At 36.0% G+C, this 12,095-nt stretch overlaps 1 protein-coding gene across 1 annotated transcript in view; it reads right to left on the bottom strand.

The window, feature by feature from the left end:
- VPS41 (VPS41 subunit of HOPS complex) overlaps positions 1-12,095 on the bottom strand; it is a 183,990-nt gene that overhangs the window by 106,579 nt on the left and 65,316 nt on the right. The window contains exon 5 of the mRNA XM_037507289.2: positions 8,011-8,085. Within this exon, the coding sequence (XP_037363186.1) occupies positions 8,011-8,085 (75 nt within the window). The remainder of the gene's footprint in view (positions 1-8,010; positions 8,086-12,095) is intronic.

Genomic DNA, 12,095 nt, shown 5'->3' with positions numbered 1-12,095 from the left:
TTGAATTGTATGAGCTCTTTGTTGATCTTTGATATCAGTCCCTTGTCAAATATATATATAGTATGCAATCATTTCTCTCACACCACAAGGTGACTCCTTGTTTTAGTTATGGTCTCTTTCACTGTGTAGAAGCTTTTTAATTTTACGTAATCCCACTTGTTTATGTTATCTTTTGTTCTCCTTGCTGCTGGGGATCAATTCGTAAAGATATCTCTGAAGTTTATGTCTTGGAATGTTTTGCTGTTTTCTTCTCTATATTTTATTGTTTTAAGGTCTTGCATTCAAGTCTTTTATCTATTTTGAGTTGTTTTTTGTGTATGGTGTGACACTGTGGTCCAGTTTCCCCAATACTATTTGTTGAAGATACACTTCTTTCTCCAATGTATACTCTTGGCTCCTTTGTCAAAGATTAGCATACATGTGTGCATTTATTTCTGGGTTCTCAATTCTATTTCATTGGTCTGCATGTGGTCTTATTCCAGTATCATGGTGTTTTACTTATTACGGCTTTATAACATAGTTTTAAGTTGGTAGATAAAACCACCATTTCTCCCTTTTTTGTTAGGATGGCTTTGACTATTTGGAGTCTTTTGTGGTCCACATGAATTTCAGTAATGTTTGCTCCATTTCTTTGAAGAATGCCATTGAAAATTTTATTGTAATTGCATTCAATCTATAGATTGCTTTGGGTAGGATGGCCATTTTGCCAATGTTGATTCTTCTAAATCACGAGCAGGGAATATCTTCTTTGCATTTCTTTGTGTCTTCCACTATCTCCTTTAACAATGTCTTAGAGTTTTCCTTAGAGTAAACCTCCTGTTAGGTTTACTGTTACGTATTTATATTTTTTGATGGTATGAAATTCATGTAAGTGGGGTTGTTTTCTTAATTTGCCCCTCTTTTAGCTCACTGTCTGCATATAGGAAGGCAACTGATTTTGTGTGTTGATTCACAACCTGCCACTTTTGTGAACTGGTTTGTTTTTTATTAGTCTTTCCATGGAGTCTTGAGTGTTCTATACATTTATTGTCATGTTATCTGCAAATATTGATAGTTTTACTTCCTCTTTCCCAATTTGGATTCCCTGTATGTCTTTCTCTTGCCTGACTGCTCTAGCTAGGACCTCCAATACTACGCTGAATAGTAGTGTTGAGAGTAAACATCCTTGTCTTGTACCAGATCTAGTGGAAAGGCTTTCAATTTTTACCCATTGAGAATGATGCTAGTTATGGGTTTGTCATATATGACCTTTATTATGTTAGATAAGTTCCATTTATGCCCAATTTTCAAGGATTTTCATCATAAATGGATGCTGGATTTTATCAAACATTTTCTTGGCATCTATAGATATGATCGTGTGGCTTTTCTTTCTCTTTGTTAATGTAGTGAATTACAATGATTTTAAGATGTTGGACAATCCTTGAGTACCTGATATGAATTTCAGGCATGGAGTATGGTCCTTTTAATGCATTGTTGGATTCAGCTTGCTAAGATTTTGTTGAGGATTTTTGCATTTGTGTTCATTACAGAAATTGGTCTGTAATTTATCCTTTTTGTGTTGTCTTTGGTTTTGATATTAGAGTAATTTTGGCCTCATAAAATGTGTTTTGAAGTGTTCCTTTTTCTAGTTTTTGGATGAGTTTGAGCAGGATAGGTATTTCTTCTTTTAAGGTTTGGTAGAATTCACTTGTGAAAGCATCTGGTTCTGGACTTTCGTTTTTTAGGAGACTTTTGATTAGTATTTCAATTTCCTTGCTTGTGATTGGTCTGTTCAGGATTTTTATTTCTTCCCTATTCAGTTTCAGATGATTGTATAATTATAAGAATTGGTCCATCTCTTCTAGGTTATTGAATTCATTAGCCTATAAATGTTCATAGTAGTTTCAAATTATCCTCTGAATTTCTGCAGTGTTGGTGGTAATTTCTCTCTTTTTATTGATCCCATTTATCTGAAATTTCTCCCTTGTTTTCTTAGTGAACCCTGTTGGAGGTTTGTTTATTTTGTTTACTTTTTTAAGAACCAGCTTTCAGTTTTGTTAATCTTTTGGACTTTTTTATTTTTATTTCATTTATTTCTGTGAGACTTATCAGTACTGATGCATATAGTGGTAATCTGGTTCTTAGTCATTGCTATGTAATATTTCAGTGTATGACAATAACTCGATTTATATATCTGTCTTCTATTGATCATTTGGGCTGTTTCCAGATCAGGGCTGATATGAATGCTGCAATGAACACTCTTCATAAACCTTTTGGTGGACTTATGTACACTTAAATGAGGTGTATATAACTAGGGATTGAATTGTTGAGTGACAGGATTTGCTGCATCCAATCACATTCAGTAGACAGCTAAACTATTTCACAAAATGCTTTGAGAAATTTACCTTCACGCCAACAGAGCGTAAGAATTCCATGAGCTCTCAAATACTCAGAAGTAACTATTAGGGTCACTCAAAATCATTTTCCAAGACATGGGATATGTAAACTCTTTTTCTTGCTTTATAAAAATGGTATTACTCTTTTTTTAAATTTTGTAAGAATTCCCTAATAATGTCACCTCAGTCTAATAGCTTCTTAGTGAGGTTTTAAATTACCAATTCAATTTTTAAAAATAGGCACAAAACTATTCTGTTCAGATTTTCAAATTCTTCCTTTTTAATCTTGGGAAATTATGAGTAAAAGTTCACTTTTACAAGTCCAAAGAGGACAATGTTAAGTTATGGTATAATTTTTGGAGATAAATTTGCTCATTAAAAGATAAAAGTTTCATGAAATTCCACTCATTTTATGACTCCTTAACCCTTGTGCGAAGTATGACCCTTGTGCTAAGTATAGTATTTGGGTTCCCAGAACAGTACACTATATAATGTAACATAGAGGGAATTTGATTTACCCTCAGATATTCTGTTAGAAGGTACTTTTGAAACACCAAATGCATGCTTACCCCACCACCACCTTGCTACTACTCTTTGTTCAGAGTGTATCAAATCACCACTCTTGTTTAAATGTATAAACACAGGATTCATTGACCTTATTATAAAAAAGATGGTAAAAAAGCTGGCAAGAAAAGCATGGCATTTTGAGTTTTATTTTTCCCCTGGGAAATTTAACTTGATTGATCCCAAGAAATCTAAGATACTGTAGTATCTGTTCTTAATGGAGCAAATCAACAAGTGTCAACTTATGGAAGTTACCACAGAATAAATTCAGGCTGAACTAGAAAGTTTAAGTTCTTCTAACATAAGCTATTTCTATCTAGTATAGCAAAGGCACTTAGAACATGGTCCTGTGTCAAATCTTAAGGTACAACTGATAACATGCTGTTAAATGCTTCCACATGCACCTTAGTACTTGTTAAACCTGACTGCACAGTTAAAATCCTTGGATCTAGTGGCCTGACTCCATGCTGCACAAATGAAATTTTCTGGTGGGATGAAACATTATTTATCAAGATCTAAAACTGACAGTATGTAGTCAGCATTTAAAATCCTGTCCCTCCTTGCTTGGACCTTATAACACTACTGCAAACACTTATGCCTGTTTAACAGATGAGTCTACAGAAAAATAAATGACTTGCATAAGGTCATAAAAAGTAATGAGTCTTCTAAGTCTTATCCTTATATACACTATGCTTATATGAGATAGGCCCAAATTTGCAAATAAGGTATCTTTCTACATTTAAAAAAACATGTAGAATTGGGAAAAACATTCAAAACCTTCAAATATTTGCCAAATTTGAGTGAAGGTGAATATCAGACCTCAAATTAGGCAATCCTAATAAGTTGAAACTAAATGAAGTAGACTACTCATTCAAGTAGGTAACCTTTCTTCTGTAGTAGGATAAAGGTGATTGTAAGAACAAAAGCTAGGTTATTTTTATTGTGGGGAGTAGTAAACAACACATAAACAAATGATGCATGAGCCTGTTAAAAAAAAGTCTGAGGTGTCATCCGTAAATTAGAAGTCAGAGAAAGACAAACACTGTGTGATTTCATCCAAATATGGAATATAGAGAAAACAAACAGATAAACCAAATAAAACAAAAATAAACTTTTAGATCAACTAGTGGTTGCTATAATGGAAGGAGTTGGGTGAATAAACTGGGAATGGTAGGGTGAAGGACAGTAGGGTTGTTTAGTGGCTAAATCTCATATATTCACATGTTGATTCTCAGTGATGAACACCTGAAGCTTCTATCATGGTATAATACAATGTTACTTCAATTAAAGAAAAAAAAGCTGTATCTAATGGTGAAAATCAGGAATTGTCAGGGTAAATGTTCCTTTAAAAATTATGTATCCACATTAAAGATATAAAAACAGAGTGACAAGGAGGAATGAACAGAAAAGAGAACAAATCACAGAAGACTTAGCAAATAGACTAATAATCATCACTACTCTTGACAACAGTCAGGAGCAAAACTGCCACTCTCACCCCCAGAATAGTGGCTGGAGGAGTTTGCTGAAGACATTGAAGCAAGGTGAGAACTCTCAGGTCAGTCTCTGTTACTACTTACAACATTTTCTTCAACTGTCCTCATTTTCTTTTCAGTATAACAAACACTAACTTCATAAAACAGATCTCATGAACTTACCAGTACAAGCAGGGTGATTTGTAAAACCGTCAATGTTTTTGGCTCATTTCACTAATTTGACAGCCCAACTAGATAGTCACACATTATACTACAAAATCGGATCTGCTCACTAGCGCAGCCAGAAACATGTCTGTCTCCCGTGCTACTAAAGCTAATAAAGTCCAAAACAATTCTCACTCATTCCCTCTTTGCCTCTTTATTTTGCTTCCCCACCCCACTTGACTATCAATTAATCCGTGAAAGGAATCCAGTGGATGGCAGCCCAGAGAGCTTCCTAAAAGAATCATGTGCTTAAAGGTTAAAATAAAGAGAATATTTTAGAAAATGGTTCTTCAATAGCTGCCTTAACAACCTCCTCCAATGTGCCACAAAAAAATACCCAACAAAGAAGAGGAAATTCAGAACAGGACTTTGCAACCTATTGCAAAGTCATAGAGGAATTCTATTAAATACAAATCCATGGAGCCATAAAGAGGAGCATGAAGTTATATGATGGGTGTTTTACTGACCAAAGTAAAGAAAATTTAACAGCCTCTCTCTAACCCCAGTTCCCAAATGGCAACAGATCAAGAATCAGAAGAGATGAACATGAAAATGGCCATTCCATCCATGGCAGTAGGTAAAAGGACCCTTATAGGGAGATTGTTGGTTTCATATTCTCCACCTACGTAAAGTGTCAGAGACCTAGGAGAATAATAGGAGAGGCTCCCACTTTACTGGAACTTCCAGAATTGAATACCTCTGGTCAGAGACAATGGAGCTGATTAACAGGACCTCCACGTGGATTCTACAACATCCAAAATAATACCAAGCAAGGACAAATAACCTGCTATGTTATTTTTAATTATGATGATGTAATACATTACATATAAGTAATAAAAAAAGTTGAATGTCTTATCAGTCTGATAAAAATGGAGATGGGATAGAAAGATTTTAGGAAAATTAAAAATGTAAGAATAAAACTCCCAGGTTGCCCACGCACTTGGGGCCCAGTCGAGGAAGTGGAGGCACCGGGAGGTCAAGCAACGTGTCCAAGCTAACAGCGCAGTGAGGATGCCGTCCAGCCACTGGGAATACAGAGCGACACTCTTAGCCTCTGCGCCAGACTGCCTCCAGCAGAAGTATTATTGAGTTTCTTTGAAGAAATGAAAACAAATGGAACTGAAGCAATAATCAAAATCATAACTGAAGTAAACTTTCCCGAAATGAAAACAACAGTTCGGTATATGGATCAAAAGGACTTACTGTGTTCCAGACACAATTAATGAAAATAGACCTGAACAAGACATAACTTAGCAAACTGAATTACAAGAGCGGTTTATTACTGCTATGGCTGCTTCTCTGCTACTGCTGCTGTTGTCCTTGTTAGTCCAAGCTGTTGTTGTCGTCTCTAGTCCATGCTCCAGAGCAGGACAAAAAGAAATTAAGATAAACCTTGTATGTACTTATCCTGAAAGTAAACTGAAAATGAAACTGTACAGAAACACACCACACACTCAATCTATATGGTAAGATTTAGAACTCAAGCATAGGGAAGCCATGAAATAAAATGAGGACCAGCTGAATAAACAGAGAACATGTTAAGCAACTGCTAGAATAATGACTTTAAAACTGAATACAAATACCAAACATCACCCTTGAGATTGGGGAGAATTCTTTAATCTAGGTATTAAAATATGCCAAAGAAAGAAAAATCACAACTATTTAAAGATATATTTCACTTAAATATCTGGAGTTTATCATATCTTTTTTTTTTTTATCATCACTAACCACTTTACGAGATCATTCTGTTCTAGCCACGCAATTTTCATAATCCTCACTAGTCCGTGGTAAGACTGGCTTCCACAACTACATACACTGAAATATTTTCAAAACTACCAATGCTAATAAAATGAGAAAACAATTTTTAAAAGTGTACAATGGATCTGCACCAAAATATGGCAGTTATAAATTCAAGTAAAATAGAAACACAAAGTTGTTTGCCAAGAAGTGTACCAAGAGATAGCTGAACACCACTTTATTATTCACCAGACACAGTTAAAGTACCGTACATCAAGTACTTCTTCAACACTTAAAGTCCCAAAAATTCCTTGCAAAGTATTTTACTAAAAATTCTTTATTAATTAAAAAATGTATACTCTTTTAACATATAAGTTCAATTAATTTGTTACCAATCCAGAAGAAATTGTTCATCTTTAAGAAAACAAAATGATCTTTACAGATACATGAACACAAAAAATACCTCAATAGTTTGGATTAATTCTCAAATTCTGCACATACCAAATCCTCCATGATCTTTTTGACAGTCTTATCCATTTCAGAATTTCAGAAAGTGCTGTAAAATTTGACAATGCTTTTTGAAGTGCATTGAGTGTACAATTATTACTTCAAAAGACTCTTTGGGCACTATCTGGCTTAGATATATTAAATACATTCTGAATGTCAAGAGGACTTCATTTTTCTTTTTTAAAGAGATTAAATGGGTATAAAATCTTTTACATTGAGTACACTGTTTTAAATTTACTCATCCTAATGTACCATTTAATTTATATCACTTAAAAAAATACAAAATTAGATCAGGATATCTGCTCTATTCAGTCAGGAATATGTTAAAGTTTTGTAATGACTCTTAAAGCACTTTCTTCTTAAAACTGTTATTTTGGAAAAGCAGCTTAAATACACTGTGCATTAGAATTTTATCACTGCAAACCAACATTAGAAAAGACTTCCATCGACTGAAAAACAAAAAAGACATTCTTATAAGTGGAAAATCAATCACCACAACCACTAAATGTCACAGCTCAACATCAGCAAGAAGCACTGATAATTGTTAGTTATACACTGCACAAATGATGTATGTCCTCGGTCAAGGAAGTAGGTGCCAGGTTTTTAGAAAACTGTACATATATTGATTTTACATTTATTTAATGTGGCCATTGTAAGACACTTTATTCTTCTGATAAACTATGATTGCTTATCAAAAGATTCTATAATTCAAGAGAAACATTCATAACTTGTGTGTGAAAATGAAAACCACAGGCCCACAGAAATCATGCCCACAAAATCCAATTTTGTGGATTTATGGTAGAAAGGCATTAAACTAGTGTCTTTGCAGGAGCTGCAGACTAGTCACTGAAGTGTAAGTGGCACAGCAGTAATGATTAAGGTGACACGTCCCCCTGCCATAGCTGTTAATCAGCTTAATACTAGTTATATTATTGACATTCTTGTAATTACTTTTCCTAAGGCACATTTGTGAAAAATATATTTTACTTTAATTATGAGCAATAGGAAGCAAGGCCAATACTTGAAAAGAACAGTCGACGTTCTCCTAATGCAGGTACACAGTAAGCCGAGTGGCTTTTGAGCACCTGCGGTTAGGTGACATCACAGTCAAAGGGAAATCGGTGCCATACCTTGCCATCCTCTGAACACACACCCATGTGTTCGCCACTTTCATCCAGGCTAATCTGGTTTATCTTCACAGGACTCTATAAAAAACAAATAAATAAAACTTTATGAAAATGTTAACAATCACATGTCTTAGTTCTTTCTAAAATTTAAGTGATACAGGTAGTCTATTAATTTAGATGCATGAGTCCAAGGCATTTTGCTTTTGCAAATGAACATGGTGTAATAGAGCTTTGTTCTCAGACAGCAGTGAGAACAGAAGCCAAAGATTTTCACCAAGTTATGTATTTCATGGAGTTGAAGTCCCAGCTAAAATGTTATTTTTCTTACCCATTCTATGCCTCTATAGTCTACTTATGCCACATTCCTAATATTCTTTCCCAACCAAAATCCATAAACGGGACAAAATAAACAAAAACAAAAATAAAAATCAAGATATATACAAGAATGGTGCTTAGTTTGGTTAACCAGCTAATATTTTTCTTACCTTATAGATTACTAAATCAATTTTTTTTTTTTTTTTTTTTATAAATTTTATTGTTATATTCCCCATACAATTGCCGCCCCCCATTCTGACCCCAATCCCTCCCCTCCCACCCCCGCCCCCCTAAAAGTGTCTCTGGTTCATAGTTTTTTGTTGATTTTGATTTTCACTTTCTTATAGTTTTTCATTTTCCTGGTCCATTATTTAAGTTTTCTAGATTCCTGCTATGAGTGAGACCATCCGGTATTTTTCTTTTTCTTTTTGGCTTATTTCGCTGAGCATGATCCCTTCCAGCGCCATCCATGTTGCAGCAAATTGCATGTGTTTATCTTTTTTGAATGCTGAGTAATATTCCATGGTATATATGTACCACATCTTCTTGATCCAGTCATCTATTTTTGGGCATTTGGGTTGTTTCCAAAGCTTAGCTATTGTAAACAGTGCTGCTATAAACATAGGGGTGCAGGTGTTCTTTGGAATTGATGTTTCTGTGTCCTTTGGGTAAATACCTAGGAGTGGAATTGCTGGGTCATATGGAAGCTCTATGTTTAGTAGGTCCAGAAATCTCCACACAGCTTTCCACAGTGGTTGGACCAGTTTGCACTCCCACCAACAGTGCAGAAGAGTTCCTTTTTCTCCACACCCTCGCCAACATTTGTTGTTGCTAGTTTTTTTAATATGTGCCATTCTCACTGGTGTAAGATGGTATCTCATGGTAGTTTTGATTTGCATTTCCCTGATGACAAGTGATGTTGAACATTTTTTCATATGCCTGTTGGCCATTTGCATTTCCTCTTCAGAGAAGTTTCTTTTAAGCTCTTCTGCCCATTTTTTGACTGGATTATTTTCTTTGTTGTTGTTGAGTCTCATCAGCTCTTTGCAGATTTTTGTGATCAGTCCTTTATCATTAGTGTTGGGTGCAAAAATGTTCTCCCAGTTGGTGGGGTTTCTCTTTGTTTTTGTTATTGTCTCTTTTGCTGTGCAAAAGCTCATGAAGCTGGCAAGAGGGAAGAAACAGATAACATTCAAAGGAAAACCAATCAGGCTGACATCAGACTTCTCCGAAGAAACACTACGGGCAAGGAGAGAGTGGAGGGACATAGTCAACAGACTCCAAGAAAACAGATGCCAACCAAGAATACTCTATCCCGCAAAGCTCTCCTTCCTCTTTGAAGAAAGAATATGGACCTTCCCAGACAAACAGAAACTCCGGAATTTCATTGCAACTAAACCCCCACTCCAAAAAATACTACAAGGAGTTCTAAAGCCAGAACCTCAGAGCGACGAATAACAATGAAAGAAGGCCAAAAAACTAAATCAATTTTTTATTTATAGTTTATGCTTAGTACTTTCTAAGGGGAATCCACAGGGTCTAATTGATAGTAACTAATCTTGTTATCCCCCCAGTCTTTTGAAAGTTCTCAGATTTAAAGATCTGTGAAGACAAAAGTCAGGCTTTCCAATTTTGTATTTTCACACACCTCTATTTATAATATTTTTACAGTTTTCCAAATAGCCAACTGTTTTCTTATTAACATAGTCATACAGGTAGATTTTCTAATAGAAGTCAAAATTGGTGAGCAGTGACATTAAAAAATGGTAATGTCTTCTTTTTATTTATTCTTAAATAATAATGGTGTCCAACTGTCTAAACAAAACATGATAGGAAGAAGCTAGCAATGAAAAGTAAGGCTTCATCAGTTGCTTCCAAAGTTTTGGAAAAAAAGGCTTTTTTTTTTTTTTTAATAAGGTAACACTGGTTTACAACACTGTATTTGATTTAGAGGTACAGGATCATACCATTCTGTTAGCACACCACACTCCTCATCAAGGCACTCCTAGTCTTCCACCACAGTCCACTGTGCTCCCTCCCTATTATGATCGCCTCCCTGCCCTCTGCTAGCATCAATCGTATAGTCAGATTTCCAGGGTTTGTTATTAGTTGGGTTTTAAGTGACCCTTTGTTTTGTTGCTCTATATTCCACATATAAGTGACATAACCAGGCATGTCTTTCTCCTTCTGACTTACCTCACTTAGCATAGTTCCCTCCCCAGTTCTTTGGCTTGTTGATAGGAGTAAATAGAAATATACAAAACTGAACATTGGATTATTCCTCAATGGAAATTATCTCAGAGCTAGTTAGCCAAGAATCAGGGCCGACCAAAACTCCCTGGCCTCAGAATGGCTCCCGCTGACAGAAGCTGCTGAGAGAAATTCCAGTGATAAGTGTTGATTGGCTATAGAATCCTTTCTCATCTTAATCCCTAAATCACTACACAAGAAGCAATCCTGAAATGTAGTCTATGAAAACCAAGATATCACCTTAAAAGTTCCCAGAATGTTAGAAAAGGACCTTGGAGATAGATATTTGATTCATTTTAGAGGAGAATAAAGCCTAAGCCCACAAATGAGACTCACCACCGAGAAAGAATGAGCAGAGCCTGGGACCTTGAGATGGGGAAGGCATGTGCTGCCGAGGGCAGGCTGGCAGTGAGGATGTGCAACATCAAAACTAAAGGTGAACTGGGGCCTCCCCCGGTGGCACAGTGGGTTGAGTGCCACGCTGTGAAGCTGTCCACAGCCTCTGCAGCACCAGTTCGATCCTGGCCGGCCGGCCAGCGAGGGTCCCACATGGTGCAGCAGACCTCTCCTGTTGCACCTGCTGCTCCCCTCAGCAGTGTAGTTCGTCAGTCTGCATGTTCTGTTCCCCACTCTGTCTCTGGCGAATCCTCTCACCCTCCCGTGCATCTGGCCTGTACCCCAGTTCTTGTATAGATGAATAAATAAATCTTAAAAAAAATAAACAACAAAAAACTAAAGGTGAACTGGCAAAGCACTGAGGCCACCTGTCTGGACATCTGGCTGAGAATTCCAAATGCCCAGTTCTTCAGTATTCTTGGGATAATGTGTTTTCATTGACTTAATATCTTTTAACAGTTTCCTCCTTCTGATCTTTTGTGCACCAAATGGCATTTTCTTTTAATGAGTAAATACACATATTTATGTTTTATGGGAAAATAACTTTAAATACATTTAAATATTTTCCAGAATATTTTATCTTGAATGTTTGTGTTGTGTGTATGTGTCTAAAGCCATTTGGTATTAAGCAACACATAATTCATTCTAGAATGTAGATCCTGACTTTCTTCATCATTCATTCAGGACTGGTTTTCTCAGTTTTAGAACAGTTTTTATCCCCAGTGGTATACTATTTGGGCATTTCTTCAGATACCAGGATCTAGAATATCATCCAATTGAAAAGATCTATTAAGATGTTTGCAGGCAGAGAAGCAAGTTAAATAAAAAGCCAGTTTTCCAAAAGGCTGTGTTTGCTGGTTTTTTGTCCTGGACTTTTGTGGTACTGCTCACATATATATATCAAATATTTATTTTCATAGTTGAGCTTCCTCTGTCTCCTCAGGAAAAATGCCTTTTACCAAAGAGCATTTTAATACCCTTTTTTTCTCTTGGCAAATATAACCCCCACATACCTCTCACTGTATTTTAATTGGCATCAGTTCATTGGTTACAATTTATCTCTATCTCCTGCTGCCCGCTGCTCCCCTCAGCAGTGTACTTCGGTCCTTCTGCCTGCTCTGCTCCCC

The sequence above is a fragment of the Talpa occidentalis genome, unplaced genomic scaffold (genome assembly GCF_014898055.3).
Source record: "Talpa occidentalis isolate TD23 unplaced genomic scaffold, MPIMG_talOcc4v2.1, whole genome shotgun sequence".
NCBI classification, from domain to species: Eukaryota; Metazoa; Chordata; class Mammalia; order Eulipotyphla; family Talpidae; genus Talpa; species Talpa occidentalis.
The sequence above is the reverse complement of the archived record's forward strand: the minus strand, read 5'-3'. Positions and strand labels throughout refer to the sequence as shown.